Source organism: Heliangelus exortis, chromosome 3 (assembly GCF_036169615.1).
Source record: "Heliangelus exortis chromosome 3, bHelExo1.hap1, whole genome shotgun sequence".
Classification (NCBI taxonomy): Eukaryota; Metazoa; Chordata; class Aves; order Apodiformes; family Trochilidae; genus Heliangelus; species Heliangelus exortis.
The window spans coordinates 98,995,954-99,018,260 of NC_092424.1; the positions used below are offsets into that span (position 1 = coordinate 98,995,954).

Sequence of the window (22,307 nt, forward strand, 5' to 3'; positions counted from 1 at the left end):
CTTTTTACCATATAATCTTGTTAGGAAGTTCCAATTTAATCTGCTTTTATCCACAAGACCCAGACTGGAAACCATGGAGAAAATCTGCCTTAAAAAACAGAAAGTACTTAACTTTTTGATCAGGGAGCTATACTGTTGATGAATGAACTCCAGATACAGTTCAGAAGTTATGCCTGTAAATGAACAGTGCAAACCAAGCTTTTCATGCAATGATTATGTAAGCATCAGCACTGCAAGTCATACATCTTACATTTGGAGAAGGATCTGTTTGTTCATACTTTGTATCTTCTTTCCCATTTGCTTCAGACTGTTGCAGTTGGTATGATCTGCCTTCAATGAAAGTAATATAGTCTTTGTAAGAGCATAGTGGGCCTGCCAGGATACCCATGAAATTACAGTTGTAACTTAAATACTCCAGTAGACTTGGCATGCGTCTGTAATTCAAACACAAGCAACTCGTGAGATGGAATACACAGAATTTCCACAGTAGGAAAAGTCATACTCCAACTTATTGCTTCCTTCTAACTGCAGTAAAAAACACACACAGACAAGCAGTTTCTGTGTCTTTTGCAATCACAGCTTAAAACATTCTACATATAGTATTCCTTTCCAGTCAACCCTGAGAATCTTCCTACCAATCTCCTGAACTCTGGTGACTCTCTCTCCTTCCTCAGTTTGACTGAGGCTGAGCCCAGGGAAGGGGAAGGAAGGGTATTTCCCTAAGTCTTTTTTCAACTGTTTATAGCTTTTTTTCCTCAATAACTGAACCAGTAAACAAAATTTTGTATTAACTGGCAATAATTCCAACTAAGGAAAATGCTTTGAGTCAAGAATGCTTTGTCTGGGACAATATGCTATGAATAAAGGAAGAAAGGTAAGTCAAATACTGAAAAACAGAACTAAACAAGCACGTTCCTTCATCAGATACTTTACATGTGTACTGAATGTTAACTTTGTCTCCTGTCTGATATGGTCTTTATTTGCACAGACTGCACAGAATTTAGAATGCTTCTCTACTAAAACCTATTACTAGCAATTTATTTCAGAACAGATGGATGAATGAATTAAACTGCAAATATAGAAAGTATAGATCTGTTTTATATAAGTTTATATACTCTGTCTTGAATGTAGCAATTCCACAGAGCATACTAAACATCATCTTGTCCAATCCACAAAAACTAGACTGACAAATGTCTGAAAGCCTACCTTACAGCCAGGCACCTCTGGGATGGAGTCAAATCTTCATTTTTCCGAAACATTCCTATGGAAGAAGGAAAGAAAATGGAAAAATAAAGAAAAACTAAACCTCCAGATGTTAATTAGCAGTTTCTTTACTCAGTGCAGCAAGCCTCATGCTACACTGTAATTTCTTAAGTCCTCAAGTAATTTCAGAAATATTATGTCACATAACACTTTTGGTGGAGTGGGATCAAACTATTATTACTGTTGACAAGATAACAAATTCTCACATTGCCAGTTACATCCAACAGTGCCTAAGCCTGAAAGCACAAGTACTTCTGGAAAGCATTAAAAAAGCTTGTAATAAGTGTTGGCAAACCCAGTTTCCCTATATTGGTTAATATTTCAAAGTCTGCAGGTTTTAAAGTCCTTTATTCCCAGTCCTGGAAACTGGAGAAGCCCCAAAACCCTTTCAACATTGCAGTAAGTGAGGGACATTTCTTTAGCCGTTGCGCAGTACAAGATAGATTTAAGCAATTCAAAACTTAAACTTAAGACAGACCTCAAGAGCACCTTCATGCTTCAAGATTGCAAACAAGGTCCCCTGCAGCAGACACAACCAGTAAAGGATGATCAAGTCTTGTCCATGAGCACTAAGGAAAAGCCTTTCCCCTGCTAGCAGAGGGACGCAGGCCAAGTCTTCAGCAGCAAAATTAAATTTACCTCTTCCTATATATACCACGCTTCCTGAAATGCCTTAGCACGTGCATCAATTCCCTGCTACTCACAAGTTTTCTTTGCCACTGCAAGCACGAATAGATTTATTTTTATAAGCACAGGTTCCCAAAGAAAATTATGGTTATGGAATGCCACACAAATTATCTTCCTCCTTAGCAGTGTCTAAACCCAATAGCCGATTTCTAACTAAGTTTGATGAAAGAGTAGAAATAATGTAAATATGAAATCCCAGTGTGCTTTATGAAAATAGGTGATTCTATAGAAGATGCTCCTCCACTCACAGAAAGGTTGCCTTCAACCCACCCCTGCTGCCAGTAAATCCAGAGAGGGGAGCCCTCATATTTGATCCAAGCATATGGAAAGTTTTAACTCAAGCCAAGTTTGCTTTTTTTTTTTTTTTTTTAGATATCAAAATCACTCAGGCTTAAGACCAAAAAAAAAAAAAATTAAGAGTTGGGGGGGTAAGTCAAGCCTCACTTAATTCTATGACTCATGGAAATAGTTTTTATCTGAAGAGAAGATAGCTCTGTTGTCTTTGTGATCTATAAACAGTTAAGACTTTAAAACTGCACCTTACGTCTTCAATAAAACTGAGAATACAGAGGGGTTGGCAACTTGATAACTCATCTCTTGCAATGTGTCCTGGAAAAATACCTTCCTTTGTTCTGATCCTTCTCAGTGGAAAGTCACCCCCATTCATACCCATTCAAGGCAAGAAACTGAGGGACAAAGCAGCACACTTAGTGCAGACATTTCTGCTTCCCCACCATTATGTTTTCTCATCTGCTTGGTGCTAACAGCAGATTTCTACACTTACTGTTCTGAATGCAGGACTAACACAATCCTCTTTTGTGGAAGAAGCATTTCAAAAGGTCCTTTAACCTTTAAGGCCATAAAGTTACAATTCCCAGGTAGTGAATCTTTCAACTTAACACTAACATAAACAGAAATTTAACACAAAGAATCCTATAGACAGATGCAGGTCACTCTGCATGACTGGTGTAGGGAAGTAGCCCTCACAGAGCCCCTGATCCCCTTCAGTGTGTACAATGCAAACCAACCAGGGCAGGTTGGAATATGCTCCCATGAGTATTTTGCACGTAAGGCAGTCACCAAGGAGGAAGCAGTCACCAAGTACGACCAAATAAACTTGCATAAAGCCAGACTAACCACTAAATAAAGGTAATTAGTCAAATGAAAGATTTCACATCATTTATGTGGTACAAAAAAGGAGGGAAAAAACTCAAACCCAAAACATAAGAGTCTAATCACTGAAATATGACTTACATATTTGGAGGGGTGAGGAAGAAAGAATTGGCATATTTAAAACATGTTTAGCTTATACAAGTAAATAGATAAGAAGTCACTTAAGGCCTAAATAACCTAGCGAGCAATACACTTGCTGTCTGAAACATACCACATATCACCAAGCCTCTGTTAACTTTTCATTTCACTAAGACTTCCCTCCATCCAGCAGCTTCTTTGAGGTCAGTCAGTCAGCCCAGTGGCTTTCCCTGTTTTGGATATTTTTTTAATGTCTTTTCAGTGCCTTGAAGGCCCATTTATTATCTTTGCATAGCACAGAAGAACAAAGAAACCACTGATCTCTGCATCTGTCCTACTCTTGAAAGCTTTCCAAAAGCTACTTGTTAACATTTTTTAATTAATAGAAAGTAGATACTGAAAAGGTGCTCTTACATTGATGCTTACTTGATATGAGATGAATTAATATATATACATTCAATACTTCCCAGGCAGCGTATCTGCCTATGGGAGCAGAGGCCTCATACATTATAGCTGTTCCCTACCTGCTACACATTGGACATGAAGAAACCCCATTTCAGCAGGATACCCCTGCTAGGGAACTCATGAAGTTTTGTAACTTGTCTTTGGGGATTACGAGAACTGCTTCTCCTGTCCTGAAGCAGGAGACTGCAATGGCCAGAGCTTTCAGTTGCTACAAAATCACACAATGGGCATTGGAGAAAATGGGGTTTATTGAACATCTGTTCAGGAGAAATCAGCTGGTCAGGCAGTGACTATAACTTAAGTTTTCTCAGCTGTGAAATAGGAAATAGTCCTACATTCCTTCCTTGTTAAAAGAATTTTATAAATCATTAGTAAAAAAACTTTTTACTCAATGGTCTAGATTATGGTGAAGTTGCACCTTTACATTCCTCCTAAAGAGACTACATCCTAATGGTAACAAAATCACCATCTTTAGGTACAAGCCAATATCCTGCCATATAGGTTTTATTAAGGGATGTTATGACTAATACCATGCTCTCACTACCATAATACAATGTTTACAATCATATCATAGCAACACCCCAGCTTTGTGGTTAATCTGCATATATCCACCTTAGTAGTTGCACAAGATCTGGCTAATCAGTAAGCAAGCACTGACAATGTTGAGATATAAAATTGTATTACATTATTAATACTGAAATATAGAGATCATATCACGGGCTCTGTTGTAATTACAGTAAGTTTTAATTTGAGATTCTGAAATGTACCACCAGCTGAGCCCAAATGCATGCTGCAATTAAAGTATTTTAAGACCTGAAGAAGACAGAATGACAATATCAGTTTTAGTTTTTACTAGCACATTGGCAGCAACAAAAGCAAACTAGACACAGATGTCAGCTGGGTAAGATTACAAAGAAACTACAAAAAGCAAGAAAAATCAAGTCTTGATATTCAGAGATTTATGCAACCAAATGCAGGCCCAGAACAACACTTGGAAGATTTAGAAGGAGAGAAATACAATATAATTCCTTTAAAAACTGATGACATATACTGTAATCAAAGTGATTTAGTAACTGATACTGAAATAATAATGACCATCCTGTCACCAACACAAAAGACAACACTTAAAAAAAAGTAATGTGCATATTGGATCAAAAGACAATTGAAGACAGCATTAAAAAAAACTCTTAGCCATAAGAAGAAAGCATCAAGTTACAAAGAAAACCAAAAAACACAACAAAAAAAACCCCAAAACACACCCATTCACTACCACAGCAGGGCAATTTCACTGACATAACACATACTAGAAAACAACATTCTTGGTAAAAAAGCTGCAACTTTTTCGCTGTAATACCAGCACTTCTAAGTAAAACTAGGTCATCATGACTTATCAAAAATCTTTAAGAGTATTTAGTTCTGCAAACATAAGTACACATTTGTCTCAGAAATTGTTTCCATTTCCTCTTTGTTATACTTTCATAACAATGCCCACCCAAATACACTTTTAAAAGGAAACATTATTAATATTTTAATAATTTATAAGTATTAGGAATAATACATATTTGATATCATACAAGTGCATTGGAAAGTCAAGGTAAAGAATCAAGGCAATTAAAAATAAAGAAGAAATGTTTATATCGACTACATCAAGAAACATTCTGCAGTACTTCTGACACTATTACTTTGTTCAAGAAGAGCTAACAAAGCCATTGCTACTAACATAATAGCAGGTACTGCAGTCTGGATGGGATTGCTTATTAGCTGCCAACTAACAAGGAATTTACTTTCTGATTTAAAAAAAAAAAAAAAAAAAAAAAAAAAAGAAAAGAAAAGAAAAGAGCATTGCTTAAAAACCCTCTCAAGTGTAGCACCGAAACCTGATGAAGCAGGTGGCAAAAGATAAATAATAAAGCTTTTAGGTAAGTTGCTGCAACCTCACCCTTGCTTGTTCCCTTTTTTCTTACCTGCTTTCCATTTTCCATTTGTTTCATTTATGCACCAAAATCTCCTCTCACAGACCACACTGGACATAGACTATACTTTCATTATTTCACAGGAGGGAAATAGGTTTTAACAGCCTACTTGGAAATATTACAACTTTGTAATTAGTATAACAGCAGTATGAGGAAAAACACCACAAAATAATCCAGCCATTGTCCTCATAGCCTGCTGCTGGGGCAAAGTAAAGGAGACCTAAAATATTAGGACGAGCCTTTAACTTTATTTTGCTAATATATCATTCACACTAAAAGACAGAGGTAACTAAAAGAAAAGCCTTCAAGTTCCATATTCACTGTAGTCCTTACTCCTTTTTGTTCTCACAGTAAATGCAGTGCCTTGCCAGAGCAGCATCAATGTATATTGCTTTTAAAAACAGAGAGCACCAGATACATAAAAGAAAACAATAATTAGGAAAAAAAAGCAGGCACCATTCCAGCAAAAACATATTGTAAATTAGCAATTACAGAGCTGAAACTCAAGGCCTAAGAGGTGAGAGAAGGGTACAGAAGGGAAGAGAGAGTTGTTTTTGTTTTGGTTTGTTTTGGGTTTTTTTGTGGTCAGAAAGTGAGTGAGATAAATTTCCCAGGTAATTAGAAGCAGCTGACAGAAGAATGTTATGGTTCTTGTTTCTTACCTGTATCTAGTCACACATTTCTACGGGTGAAACATCATAATATGAAGAAATCATTTGGAAGAAATAGATTTCATGTTTAGTAGATAAGTACTGCATTTTAAAAAATTACACTTTTTTTTGAAGTTTTACGTATTATTTTAATTTAATTATGTTTAAATTAGATAAAATAAATAAGAACAAGGTTGGAAGACACTGTGGTAATTTTTTTCCACTTAAGTATCAAATATCAAGTCTAACATTCCCTAGTTCTGCTGGCCGAGTCTCTTGGAGGTTTAAAAATAAATATATTGTAAGCTCCAGAACTTCAATGAGTTATGAACATAAATATTTGAAGCAACTATTTATGATTCATTAAGTACTAGAATGCAAAACAAGCTGTCAAAGCACATAGATTAGTGAGGTTATACTTGGGCATAGGCCTGTCCTGATCTCGTGCAGAACTGTAGTAAAATGAGTGAGGCTGTGTAGGGATGAGTGGCTTACAAGCAGAAAAGGGAGACTGTCATATGAACTCATTGCAAGTTACAGAGCTAAACAATGACAGTATCTGACAATATACTCTTTGCCACTTAACTTCTAGGACCTTAAAATAGAATTGCAAAAGCTTCTCTACTTGCCACCTTCTCTTAGATGGAAATTTCTCATGCAAGTCCAATCCTCCTTTCTACAGCCCTTCTGAGCTGCAGCTGTAGACAAGCCCCTTGCTTCTAGAATAACTGCAATGCACCATTTCCTTCTCCAAAATATACTAGTTTTAAAATTGACAAAAAAGAAAAAACTACTCCAGAACATAGGATCTGAAGTACAAAAGATTTATTTTCTCCCTTAACTCCATCAACAGCCTAAAGTGTTGCATAAATACATCTAACTCTTGCCATAACAAATAATATGGATACAAGCAGCCTCCAAATCATGTTCTGAGGCTTTCTGCCTTTACATGTGTGATGCCAAAGATAACCAGCAAGAAATACAAAGCAAATTTTAAAATACTGACTACCTGTCTTTGGCTGTGCTCATTTGAGTAACAAGAAAATATAAGAAGGCAAGAACTACCAAGTGCTTACAGGGTTAAAACAGAAATCAGAGTACACCAAAGGAATACTCCAGATTTACTCAGGTGTAAATGTGTGATCCATGCAGCATTATGGAAAGTAAGTATTATACAGTAAGCTTACATTAATCCTATGCAACTTGCATATACTTTTTCTGCTTAAAAAAAGCCCATAGTAAGTGCACAGGGACAGTTATAGGGGTAGTTGTTATTTATTTATGGGATTCCATACTAGCATACAACGTGGTATCAAACATGTCCACTTAGCTAGAGAGACTCTTTGATACACAGTGTGAGTGAGGGTCCTTCACCATCACATTCAGTTCTACCCAGGACCTTCAAATGTAACCCTGAAACCAGTTGAACAAAATGAACAGGCTTCCAGGAAACCACGAAGCCCCCCCAAAGACCTGCCTTTCCCACAAAACCAACCCACCTACAACTAAAGACTTGAAGCTTACCACCATTTTCAAACACACCAACACCTTTTTTATACAGCTGTTGATTTTCATTACCTCTCTTTGGTCATACTGGTAAAAAATGAGAGGGAAAAATAAAGTCATTGGTGATTAATATAGCCAAGTAGTTGTGACTAGAGGCTCAGAGTGTCTTTAATCAGTATAATCATTTTCAACATCATCTCTTCCCCCATCAGTGCACCTCAAAGTATTTTCCAGCAGAAGCATGGACTTTGTACTGAGAACAAAACCCCATTGACAGCAGGCTTGTTTTCATTAATTTCTCATGATGATCCCCTTTTAAGTTGTCTACAGTTAAAAGTCATTGCTTTAATACAATTTCAGTTTCCCCTGCATATCTTTTCTTAGGATGTCCTGACACCAGGCCAGTAGTTGCTCTTGAATTCAAAATGATCACATCAGTGTTTGAAAGTCATGGTCAGCCTGTGCAAACACAACCAGAAAAAAAGTTCTACAATATATTACCAACTACTCCCCAAGGCTGACAAAGGCTCTAGAGGATCTCTGATATGATACCCACAAGAAAAAATTTCAAGACTGGTACTCCACATCAATGATCAATAATATCTACAATACATTCAGACAGACAATAAGCTGGGCTTATGAGGAAATAGAAATTAACTGCATTAATTAGTTTGTGATTAAAGTTAAGAAAGAAGCTGACTAAATCAAACACAATTCAGAATTACCAGCAACACCCACATGCTTGTCCCATACCACAGCTACACTATTTGTGCAGGATGTCAGCAAATCCAGAACAGCTCTTTCCCTTAGCAAAATAATAGTAAAAGGAAGAGCATTTATCTTTGATATTAGAATTCTTACTGCCTTATAATAAACTGTTTCCTCTAACGTGAGTACTGTGTATTCTAATTGATGATAGCTTACAGGATTAATACTTCTGCATGTATTTTCTCTGGAAGTTTATTTCTAACTTCTTTCATCAACTAGATATGCCCAGCATTATTTATTTTCATTCATACAAGAACTTCTACAAAAAGGTGTTTCCCCAACTTTTCATATCCATTAATTTCGCTGCCTCCAGGCTTCTCTAAACAATGTAACTTAATAAGAAAGGAAAAAAATGAAACATAAACAGCACCAAAACTAGGAAGCATATGAGGCAGAAAGATACTGAACTCAACACATAATGTTACTAAAGAAATTGCAGAATAACAGGTGGCTTGATCCAGATGTTTAGGGCTACACCCTCAAATCTTCAAGTGACAGAGGCAGGTCCAAGTGATTCAAGCTAATTGGTTAGGTTTATTGGATTATATTTTTAAGCTTTAAAATTAAAATTACATCTTTGAATTTAAAGGTAACTAAAAACCTAAATACTCTGCCCATGAAAGCCAACATTAGGATTCATTTTTGTCAAAAGTAAGGCCCACTTACCTAATGGAAAAATGTGACAGAATATAAGACAATCATAGCTATATAACATCCCTATCCATACTGACATGTCAGCAGAAAGTGCAACTATGATAATAAAAAAAAATACAAAGGTTTAATAAATATCAGTTTACATGGCACAAATTAGGGAGACATTAGCAGCACTTTAAAAGATGAGCTCAGCAACTGAAATTACATGTCCTTTTCTTACCACTCTGTCGGCAACAGAGATTTCTGAATTTGGCAATTATTTAACTTACTTTCATGATCAACATCACAGACCAAAAAATGTCAGTGGTCATTGGTCACTGGCCCCAGAACTGTTATTAATCTTCTGATGAAGTGTACCTTCTGAACAAGGTGAGCATTTTCAGAGCTTTTGTAGTGTCTGAGCAACATTACTTAGAACTTCCACTAGTAAGCATCAAAGAATGGGTTGCAACATAAAAATGTATTTTGTCCTAAACACATCCACATTGAACTTTAATTTATTTTGTATGATAAACTAAACGTAGTATAAAGAAATCTTACCATCATGAATCTCAAATGCCAAACTAGTGATCTTCTGTGTAATTATCATCATTGGACTGTTATAAAAAAAAAGAAGAAAGAATCATTTAGAAAAAACTTAAGGATTTTCTTTCACACGTAAATATCAAGGAAAGTTTATACTAATAGTCCAGGTTAATTCCTCTCAACTGGAAGATTTTCAATGCAAGGACAAAGTGATTAGTTTTTGCAGTTCAAACCATTAATTCAATGCAATTAGAATAATTCAGTCCCTAGATCTAGTATTTGATAACCCATGCCTTCTATTACTGAATTTGATTCCACAAAACGAACCAAAGCATTTCAGTTATTTTCTACTATCATAGTTTATTTTTTTTTACACTACGAAAACAAAAAAGGGTAATAAGAAAAATTATACACAAGGCAAATTACAGCATCAGTAAGCAAGGGACAAGAAAAATATACCTAAGTTGAACAGTGTTCCTTCATTTAGATATGCAGACCACTTCCACTGCTTCTACTAACACCTACTTCCTATGCTGAATTTTTCCATCTAGAATTATTACTTTGTTCAAATAAACATATCTGGCAAAACAAAACCCCAGCATAATTATGCTGGCTCCCATGGAGTTGTTTGCTTTGAATTTGGTACACTCGAGCAGATCTTTGACAGAAATATTCTTCCCTGGCTAAGTTCTCCCTTATGTTGAGAAATTATACTATAATTTGTAGTATCTCAGAGTTGCTGGCTGAGGTAAATCCCAGCTTTGCTAACCCTCTAACTAGGGGGAGAGAGGCAACTGATGAGATCATAAAGTAGATTTAAAAAGTAGATTTAAAACAAATTTAGAAATTTAACTTTGTAATCAGATATCAAAAATATATCAGGGACTGTATCTGATCTGAAGGAAAAAAATATTTAAAAAAAAACCAACCTTCAACAAAGTAATCATACTGTATGATGGGGACATAGTTTTGCTGAAGTATTTTTGACTGCACTTGGCGTTTTAGAATATATTCAACTTGGCACAGTAAAACAAATCCAAGAGCCATAAAGGCCTCCCCTTCATTGACAGGGCAACACCAGTGTTTTGCCAGATGGCTCAGTCTGTGTAGTTTTCTTTCAGGTTATTTCAAGGCAAACAGTATTTCCAGTCTTTAAATGCAATCAGGGAAAGTTTTTTCTACCGTATTATCAGTGCTCCAAAGTCCTGATAACACGGCTGGAGTGACAGATGAGGGTCAGCAAGGAAGAAAACTAAACAAATACAGACAGTCTGAAAAATCCTTTTTATCTCTTTCTAGTATTTATGCTGTGGACCTGCCTGGTGCTGGCAGAAATCCCAAATTGATTCTGAATATAATGGGTTTTCCTTCTGTAAGTGGACATGTGACAGTATGGATCCTGCCTGGCCAGAGCTTAGAGCAATTCTAGCTGATACATCTGTCACTGTTACCATAACAGACCTTGGCATTTTAAAACTTTTGTTGTTTGTTCGTTTGTTTTCAAGCGATTATTCCAGTAGCTTCTGAGATTTGGCTGAGGTGCCACAATCTACAGACTAAAAGAGGAAGAGTCCTTCCTGCAACACTGAGGCTGTGAACCAAGATTTCAACCATCCCTTTTAGGTGCTGGCAGAAGGGCAAAGGAGACAGGGGAAGGCTCACTGGCAGATGGGACCTGTTAGTAATGAAGCCAGGACCACACAGCCCTGCACAAGATACTGCACCTCTAGCATAAGGTTTCCTCAGCTTTCTCCACTGCCAGTGCATCAATTCCTTCATTCAAACTTTTCGCAGATTCTCTGGGCTCAGACATCTGAGCAGGGCATGGTATGCTAGGAGAAATATAGATAAACAGACATTCAAAGCTCTTCTGGGGCTAATCACTATATGACTCCATACCAACATCTTTGGAAGAACTTGCTGATGCTGGGATTCAACAGCTGGTTAGGCAACTTTTGTTTCTTTTTTTTTTAAGTTTACTTTATCTTCCTGGAACTAGAAAAAACTTCCAGAATATAGCCCCCTTCAGGTAATTATCTGTTTCCTCTTTGTTTGGAAATAAATTCTGTCACAGGCCCCAAGGAATCAGATCATAGAATCACAGAAAAGTTTTAACTGGAAAAAGACCTTTAAGCTCATCAAGTCCAACTGATGCAGTACACACCAGAAATTTAATGTGATACGAATACATTAAACTCCCAAACTGGTGCACAAAAGGATAGTTTAAATTGGGCAGCTCAAACAGAGATCTGGATCTAGGCTTTGGATCAAGGCACAGAACATTTAGGTCTTTGGACATGTTTAGACCTAGCAGAAATCTCTGAACTAACACCAAACCAACAGAGTCACAAAGAGAGCTGCTATCTGAAAGCAGAACAGTCACATCTGCTCAAGCTCTACTACGAGTTTGGAGAGGGGCAACAAACAAATGCAATTAAACTGTTTCCAGAGTCAGATCAGAGTTTTGATCATTCCAAGGTCGTACACTTGATCATACTGTGAACTGGAAGAGAAAGCACTGGGATTACAGTTCCACCTGTAATGGTGACATTTAATTCAACACCAGTAAATCTAGTTTTCAAGTGTCTATGTTGCAAGCTCTCATTACAGCCCTCAGAGATCCAGTCAGTAGTCAGGGGCATTTGGCAAGTGACCCAGTTCACAGTAAGGTAGATCCATGGAGGTGGGTCAGCTGAAATGCCCTCCAGGCTCTACTGTCAGCATCCATCAAATCTCCACTGACTACAATTGGAATTCTGTTTTGCAGCTTGAAGGCAGACACTTGGATGTAGCCATAAATGTAAAAAGATGTTTCAAAAGGTAAGACCCAAGTAAAAATGATGGAAAACATCATGAACATTAACCATAAAACTTTTTAGGCTACAAGTTAAGTTTCTGGACTATTTGTCTGTTACCAGTGAAGACTGAAAGTCACAAGGCTTATAAAAAGCACAACTCTATTGCACAACACAGGTAACACTAAACCAGAAAGACCACTGAAATTTATTCCTGAAAATTATTTAAGGCATTTTTTTTTTAATCAGACTAGCAAATATTTCCCACCTCTTTTTTGCAAAATACGTATTGTCTTTGAAGTCAACAAAAAACACCATCACAGGAGCAAGCTTATCTATAGCAGATGCTGTGCTTCACTTCTCTGTCTGCAGTAGGAACAACCACCAATATAATTTATTTTTACTTTGCTGATTCAGTTTTTCTCCTGTACAGCTCAAGTCAATGATAGCGTTGTTTGTTATATAAAATATAAACACATATAGACAAAACTTTCTATTTCCAAGTGCTGTGTGACTACTACACCATACAGGTGCCTCTTTAGGTTTCCTCTTCTGAACAAGTTAATTTAGCTAAAAGCTAAAATCCATAAGACATTCAAATCTTCTTCACAGAGTGGTATCAGACTGTGCCAGACACGCAAATATATCAGCTACAATTCAGATTTCATCATAATGTCATGGGCAGTAACAGAGAATTTAGGGGAAAAAGCAAAAAAATCCCACAGGCACCATTTCCTTTATACCCTTCAGACAGGCACAGGAGGCAGTGGACAACAGATCTGTGGTTCTAACAGACAACTGTTCCCAAAATTCTCAGTTTGCACAATTAAAATACATATATATATATATATTGCATGGAAGCAAAATGATCACATAGGTCCAGCTTTATCTCAAAATTTAAAAGGCTAACACATATAACTTGGAACAAAAAGAAATAGATACATTATCATGTAGGAAGACAAGATGGAAAGACTGTTTTTCTCCTTACCCAGAAAAATCAGCAGAATACTGTCCATAATCAAAAATATAGACTCTAGTAATTTGGCACACAGTGAGGTATCCCAAAGCAAAAACAAAGCAATACCTGGAAGGCAAAGGAAAAAAATAACGCTTTTGAATTAAAAACCATAAACATTTTTAAGTAGACCATAAACTGTTTTTTAAGTAGAGTTTAGGCTCCAATTATTTCCAGTAAAAAAAATACATAATTGGAGTGTGCAATTACACCTTAATTCTGACTGGGGGTTTTTTGTAGTATTTATTCTATTGTAGTGAATCATACAGACTTTTTTTAAAATTTGTGCAGTACAAAGAAATTCTATTGTCATTAGCCAATATATTTGTTCACATTAATAAAGCATAGGATTTATAATTTCAAGCACCACCATAAAAACTTGAGGTCCTATAAAGAGAAAATAAAACTGGTAAGCTTATTTATTTATTTATTTCAAAGCAAACTTTTTTCTTCGTAAGTGTAGAAATTTGGCAAATCATACATCAAACAATTTCCACTGAATGCATTTCTATACATTCAAAATTCAGCACCACAAATTCCACATTTGCTGTTTTCAAAGAAATGGAAAAAGCAATTATTTTTCAAATACACAAATCACATTTGAGTGAAAAAGGAACAGGATGCTTTTATAGTTCCTGCTAAAGCTGATCTTCAGCAAATGTAAGAAAAACATAAATAAGAACCACCTTATATAAGTATTATTATTGTGATCTCACCCATAATTTTTACAGGTCAGGGCTGGGATTTTTTTTTTTACCCCTCTTTTTAAGATATACAAACACTACACTAAATGAGAATCAGTTTGCCAATACACCTCACAAAATATGCTCATTATATTTTCCAGTCAAAAAGGATGGTTACATGGGACTTCCCCATAAGCACTTCCTCCGTCATTCCCTGCACGCAAGTGTTTCATATAAAATCCATTCCCATTTTAAGGTGAATTTTAGTGATATTCAGCGTCATTCCAGTTCTATATACACGAAGAAATTGAGAAATTAAGATATTACATTGATCTGAATCGTTGGTCTGATACAGCTTTTATCTGTACCCCTTGGAAATTTTGGGTTGTAGGATAAGATGACAACTCAGAGGTCAGCTTCACAGGCAAGTTGGCTGCACACAGGCCCAGGCTCACCATGACATACATTACCTGATTATATGCATATAGCCAGGGGCAAGAGTTGCATTTCTGTGTGATTTTACACTTTTCATAGAATCATCATGGTTAGAAAGGACCTTCAGGATCATTAAGTTTAGCCATTAGTCCTACATTACCATAACCACTAAATCATCTCTCAAAGTGCCCAGTCCACCCATTTTTTTAATATCCCCAGGGACAGCAACTCTACCACCTCCCCAGGCCACCTGTTCCAATGCTTCACCACTGTTTCAGTGAAGAATTTTTTCCTATTATCCAATTTAATTCTCCCCTGGCACAGCTTGAACCCATTTCCTCTTGTACACTTTTGAGGGACACAGCATCTTAATTATAAACTATGCGGTCAAGTACCTGCCATACTTATTTCTGTTTGCACAAAGTGCAGTAAAAAATAAAACTGCAACCTTGACAAAAGGATGCCTTGGGAGATGTCATAATAGCTCCTGTTACTGTGGGCTCTTTCCATGCAGTGGAAGGCCAACACCACAGTATGATATCTTGCAGAACAAAGTCATAAAAAACAACAGAGGGCACTTTGTCACCAACTAGTTGGCACATGGTATGGATTTAGTCTTGAAATAAAGGTTTCATGTCCAGTCAAGATCCATTACTTCTATTATGTTTGAAAATAATCTCTTTTTGTTTGCAAATGTGTTATTGTTTGGTTTCAAAAGGTACACCTGACCACCATATAACAGGCAGGGTGCTTTCATTTCCTCCCTGGGATGGAATGAACGTGAGCTTCATTCTTCCTGTAGGTCTCCATAGTAACATAGAACCAAGAACAGTGGGAATAGAAAAATGTATTTAATCTCCCATCAGATTAAAAGCTAATAGCTAAAGTTGACCCTGTTCAAAATCTTACTGTGGAACTTAAAGGAGACATGTGAGATCACCCAGGTTCTCTTTCATCTTAAAAAAGTAATAAGTGTTCTATATCAACCCCTCTTTCTGCAATCACTTGAAAGTATAACAGTAAACAATGTAGATAAGAGCACTAGATACTACCTTAATATTCTAAAAAGTTGACAATTGTATGTGGCACTTAAAACACACATGAAGACAGTATAATAGCTTCACAACACAAAACATGTAAGGGCAGAACTCCTTGCTACTGGAATCTGCCTTACAAAGCCCAGATGAAGGGATGAGATCCTTGACACATCTTCTGACAAACATGAGTATTCATAAGTCAAAAACAAAATAGCTGCTAAGGTCCACAACCTCTTTTATTTTTTTACTGTGAATTTTCATTTGGGAACCCATTTTTAATATATTTCTATAGAATATACATAATTTAGATACATGATGTTTAACCATCACACCATGCAAATGATTTTAACCTTCCTCCTCCTCCCCAGTCCTATGTCAGTAGCCTCTTTCAGACATCAGAACTAAGCCCAGTATCTACTTTTACAAACCAACCAAGTCCCATAGAGCACAAAGCCAGATAGTGGTCTCCAAAAAGGAGACAGGCAGCAATAGAACTTCAGTACAGTACTTTTAAGGAAACACAGTTATTATCAAATGCTGATAATAACAGGACTATTGAAAGCACTGTTTTGAAGCAAAGCCCTATTAGCCATATTGGTTTAGCAGCTGTAACCTAGAACTGCTAAATACAGAATACTTTGCAAGACTAAATTATTTTGTTCCAGTAGACTGCATATAAGAACTCACTACCAATAAAAAAAAAAGTTATCTGCTGGCAAATCCATGGTGAGGCCAATCATTAAATCCAGTACTGCTGTGACCTTGGTATTTGGCAAGCATCATCTTGGACAAAGACATGAGTGACTTCATTCACCCACTCCCCACCCTGCCCTAGCTACACACCCATCTCCTTCCCCATGCACATCCCCGGGTGCTGCAGCTGCTGCTGCTTGCTGGCTGTGGAGCAGAAGAGGTTTCCCAGCAGGCTCAGCCCCCTGAGCTCCAGTGCAACCCACGCATCCCTGCCTGGAGACAACACCTGAGACAGGGAAACAGCACAATGCTGCCCGGGGACAGGGGGTGTTCTGCTCAGCCAGGAGGTGAAGCCAGTTGGAATTTGCATTCAGACTGCCAGGAGACATTTTCTGCATGTGTTAAGGATGGCAGCAGCTGGGAAACATATGGGACTCTATTTGCTGAGAAGGTGGTTGTGCAGCCAGAATCACTACATGGGAATGTGCTAGAAGATTAATTAAAAAAAACCACAAGAAAACAAAACAAATCCCTACAAGGTGGAATATGCAAAGTGAAAGTCCACAAGAATCAAATTTAGTTATAGGAATGAAATATTTGCATTGCTCCAGTATCAAAGGAAAGCCAGGAGTTTGTGTAAGCATCCCAAACCATCTGGAAGACTGATGGATTTCCTTTCCAACCATTTCTCAAAATAAAATGCCCTCTTTTAAAGAAGATATTTATCAGAGGGAACAGTTGTACGCTGCTTCCAAAACTATTTCTTGCTTCACCTTTAGGGAGAAATCAGACAGTTTTGATTACAACTGACCACTGTTTACTGCAAGCTCTACAGCTGGTCTGACCTGCACCAAAGCTGCAGCCCTGTTCCTTCCCAAGCTTTTTATATTGCTTTGCAGTCAGACACACATCTCAAGCAGCACATCTGGAATAAAAGCTTTTCTGAAAAATCTGATTTACTTAAAACACAGCTTAAATGAAATGCCTGCTTTGCTCTGATTCGATGCTTAAGATTCCTTTAACCTGAAGAGACCCATCCCTTCAGATGACTTGTTTCATTTCTGTCCAATTTTCTCTCTCTCTCCCCCCTGATCTCCCTCCCTCCCCCAGCAAAGTTAAAGCACCACAATTACCCAACAGTTCCATATCTTCTACATCCTTTAAGCAGTGCATGGCAATGACATTCACAGGATGCATCAACCTTACCACTGTCACAGTATTTGTCATGTGCTCCTCCAGAATCTCATCTAGAGATCTAAGTCAGCAGTCTCCTGCCCCCAGCCTGGAGAAAACCTCTCAGTAGCTCTATTTTCTTTGCTTCATGGTGAAGCCTGACACAAGTTACTCCTGAATACAGGATGCCAACTTCTATTTTCATGCAGATTTCTTTTCTCCCACCTGACAAAAACACTATTGACTATTTCCAGGGGTCAATTTGAGATACTTCACCAAAGAGTGATATGCAGGGCAAGAAACCAGTCCTCAGCAAAAAAGTAAGCTCTATGCATAATGGTTATTTGTGGCATACAGTAGTCTCAGTGTACACTCAAAAGGAAATACTTTAGCTTTAAGGTTGGGGAAAAAATAGTACCTGTAGATTGCTGCATGCAAGAACACAAGGAACCCATTATGAAAAGAAGCCTTGAATTTATTTTTGGAACATTTTTCCTTCTTCCAGTTAATAATGGAAAACTAAAAAAAAGAAAATTAACTACTCAATGACAGTCCAAGTCATGGCACAACCATTCATGGAAGTGTTAGACATTAACACCAGGCAAATAATAATTATTCAAAGCTACACTGAAGATGTAAGAGTTCTAAGTTAGGATGTAACTGTATTCTTATAGTATATATGTTACACTTATTTATAACAATATAAATATACTTTTTTTAGTTTTTATTTACTTGGGCACTGCCTGGATCCTACCTCTATACACATTTGAATTTTACTGCACTTTCAGCCTAGATTAGCAACTGAAATGCTTGCACTTTCCTTCATAATCTCACTGCCCTTCAGTAAACATGTGGAAAACCACTTGTATCTGTGATCTGCATGATCTTCAAAGTTTTCCTTCTAAATGCCTGGAGCAATCAAATTATCTCAATTTTTTTTCCTTATTTTTTTTTTTAGTCAATTAAAATAATAATTGCTCTGTTTACCCCATCTGAAAGAATCATATGATCTCTCCCTTATATCATATTTTATAAAGTCAACCAGCAGAAACTTCTGAGTACATTTAATCACAACATATGCTAGTGAAAGAGGCTACATGTCTGTATAAATGCAGGTTTCATGTCAATGCTAAAAAGGATTAAGAGTGTTAGGTTCTTTATCAATTATCTTCTGGGACACAGAACCAAAATCATTAATTTTTCACCTATACATAAACTCATATTAGTGCCAATTGCTCATCATATATCATCAAGGTGTTCCATTACCTTCTTGAATTATTCTCTGTCTTAGATTTCCTAAAACTCACTTGTGATACATTTAATTTAAATAACTGAGAAAAGTCACTTAAAATTCTCTTGAGGAAATAAATAATCTTATTTTATCAATATCTTTCTCTGAGCATTGAAGTACTTTCCATTCTCATCGAGTGCCTGGAAGTTTCCTCATACTACTGATTTGTTCTCTTTTCTACAAGTAGGGATACAACCAAACACAATGAGCCATTCTTTATGTGAGCCAACACCAGTTTTTTTCATGTCAAAAAGAGGATGTCTGAGCAAATTAACTTCTCACTCCAGAATTTTTTTTTTAACACTGATTTATCAATGAACAAAAGCTTTTATTGCTAGCAGGACTGTCTGGAGACTCCAAGTAACATACAAGGAAGGTACCTGTAATTATTTTGCCAGCTGAAAGCTTCCTTAGTGAAAATTTTCATTACTTAAATTCCTCTGCCTACAGGTAACACAAAAGTCATACAAGAATTCTAAAGAGACATTCATAAACTTTATACCTGAACTACAAAAAAAGAAACCATGAAGATAGTCTTGATTTCTCTTTTCAATGACTGGTACTAGTCTGAATTGGGAAATTTGATCAAATTTCATTTTCCAATCATAATTCTAGACAGTATGCACTAAAAAGCTGTATTGAGACTATCAAAAGCCAAACATCACCTACAAGCAAGTCTGCCAACTCAAAGCAATGGTCAAAAGAGGAACTTACATGAAATAGCTTATACCTCTTTGTTCAGAGCAAGAAATACATGTTGCACACATACAGAAGAAGTTTACAATTATTATGGTGGCAAAGGTGCCACTGTGCATTAGAAAGTTCACTGTGACACCACTCAACAACCAGCACAGACAGGTAGGACAATCAAGGAAGAGATCTGAACTCTGGCAGTCAGGAAGACTCATCACAGACTTGAAAGATTATGAGCAAGCGAATGAAACCAAGATCCACAAATGCAAGTATTTGTATTAATGTAGTTGTTCTTTAGGCATTCAAATTCCCACTGCATAAGTGCATAGAACTTTTGGACCTAAGAGCTAAATTTACAGAGCTTTTGAAACTTTCTGATTTTCCCATCTGTAAAACATGAACAGAAACACTTATGTAGCTCACAATTTCAGTCTATGAGTGTGTTAAAGGTTAAAATTCACTATGGTCACTATTATAGGAATATCTAAACACTAAACAAGGTCTTTTAGAAAACAAATCTACGAGTGTCTAAACTGTGTTCAAGTTAAGTAAAATCACAGGTTTTCAGATAGATCCTCCAATTTCATTCTAAGCATGCTAAACTCCACATGGTAACCATTCAAGCCTAAAAATAGTGTGATTGCCAGTCAGCCAGAAATTTTGTATGCATACCAAAGCTCCTACACTGACTTGCCAGGAATGTCAAGACTTTGAAAAATCACATATAGTATAGCACTCAAGACAAACTCATCTGTATCACAAGCACACAGTGGGCACTCTCCAATTATTCATTATGGTGATGCCTGCAAGCTTCTATGACGTTAAGACTCCTTCTGTGTTTTCATTGTAAACCAAATTTGAAGACGTTTCAGCTAAATGTGCATTCCCTATTCTAAAGGCCTTAAAACAACAGTTTAACATATCTGAGGTTTATGAAAGTGACTCAAGAATGTGAAGGGAAGCAGACTGTATATTTTAACCAAACAGAATTTCAAACTGTTTTGGCCACCAAAATCCATAGCTATTGATATAGTTCCAGCCAAGAGTAATGAGAACTGTCACATGAGCAGTTTGAATGAGATATATTCTATTCATAGGAAACAAAACGTATTGTTTATATTCCTATTTTTTACCTTAATAATTTGATTCTCAGCTATGTTTTCAAAATGTGAATAAATCTCATTGCTTGATCTTAACACCTTCAGGCATACCTCTAGCCAGGGATAAACGTAAACTACTGTTCAATACTCAGCCCCACCTCTGCAACCATTAATAATGCTCTTGCTCTACTAGTAATCATCACTAGAGTTGTTGGAATAGTCGAGAAGGCATTCAGTAAATACAGTATTAGTCTTGAAACATATTCTTTTTAGGCCTTTTTGTTACTTAGAAAGCTTAAGTGGCATTAGTTTGAAAAAACTTCAAGATGGAATGCTTTTCTAGCTTCTGTTAGATGTTAGGGACAAATACTATTTGCTGTAACACCATTTCACACACAGTCTTGCCAGCACACACATTCGAACTAGAAACAGGCAAAGGGAAAGAAAAAAAGTTGGTGGCAGTCTTGTGAGAAGAGCACAGAATTTAAAACAAGCAAACAGATTGTAAGATTCATATTTTGCTTTGGTGAGTTCAGCTGAATGCCAGAACCTTGTCATACTTCATCTCTGGAAAAGGAAAGACAACACAAGAAGTGTGGAGTGAAAAAGGAGGGGGGAAAAAAGAATCAACAAAAGTCAACACTACAAAAAGTATTCTACTTCAAGCAGCATCACTGAGACACAAGAGGCACCTTCAGTCCTGTCACAACACATAGTGAATTAATTACTTAACAGCTGAAGTCAATAGTTTTAAACTTTTCAGATGTTGGTTTCTTGGAGTATTTTCAATTTATATGAAAGCCTGACCATGCCTTTATGAAGGCTTCATATGAAGGCCCACTGCAAAACCCATGAGACCAGATTTGCAAGAAACAAAGGGAAGCCTCAGACTATTGGAATTGCTGTTAAGAACTCCACAGCTTTTGCACTTTGTTTTCTTAGCCTAAGGTATATGTTATGAAGTAGTAATAAAATACATTAACTGCAGTCAATTTTAATTCCATGTGGATGATGAAGTGTAGGGTAGGTTTTTGTTTTCATTTAGATCTTTGTTTTTTGATCTTTTTGAGAAGGAGGATGATCAGAGAGACTTCTTGAGGTCCCTTCCATCTGAAACATCTCATTCTATTAATTTATTCAATTTATTTAACTGCTAATTTAACTGTTTATCTAGCTGTTATATCTGTAACATAGGATCTGGTAAAAAAAGTTAGCAACTTGCTTTTACTCATGTTTGCCATCAAATAATAACAGCTGAATTCTAAGCATAAAATGGCAGTGTCCAGCAGTGTCCAAATAATCAAAATCCTTCTTAGCATTTGTGAGAGAGCAGAAATGAATGAGAGAAGTATCACAGATGCAGGGCAAAGCAGACCTTACTAAAACAAGTTAGCACTACAGTTAACAGTATCAGAGCACAACTGACAGGATGCCACATGGGATAAATGCAAGAATGATACTTTTGCAAACAGTTTTGTCTGTACAGTGTATAGTGTATACATCACCCTATAGCAAGTTATAAAATATTGCTGCATTTATGGAATTGTAGTAAAAGCACTGTTCTTTAAAGCCCCAGTATCTTAATATAATAGTAGAAACATGTACCTCCTATATGAACTTGTCAAATCCTAAAATGTGAATTTACATAGG

The 22,307-nt window shown here is 36.6% G+C and overlaps 1 protein-coding gene across 4 annotated transcripts in view; it reads right to left on the reverse strand.

Annotated features, from left to right (window-relative positions):
- Window positions 1–22,307, reverse strand: part of MBOAT2 (membrane bound glycerophospholipid O-acyltransferase 2) — a 110,143-nt gene that overhangs the window by 27,104 nt on the left and 60,732 nt on the right. For 2 of the 4 annotated variants that reach the window (XM_071741864.1, XM_071741866.1), the window contains exons 4-7: window positions 13,526–13,621; window positions 9,758–9,813; window positions 1,207–1,261; window positions 251–434 (exon numbers count right to left, since the gene is read on the reverse strand). In XM_071741864.1, the coding sequence (XP_071597965.1) occupies window positions 251–434; window positions 1,207–1,261; window positions 9,758–9,813; window positions 13,526–13,621 (391 nt within the window). Of the gene's footprint in view, window positions 1–250; window positions 435–1,206; window positions 1,262–9,757; window positions 9,814–11,466; window positions 11,575–13,525; window positions 13,622–22,307 lie in introns of those variants that run through there. The other 2 variants (XM_071741867.1, XM_071741865.1) reach the window with 2 other exon arrangements.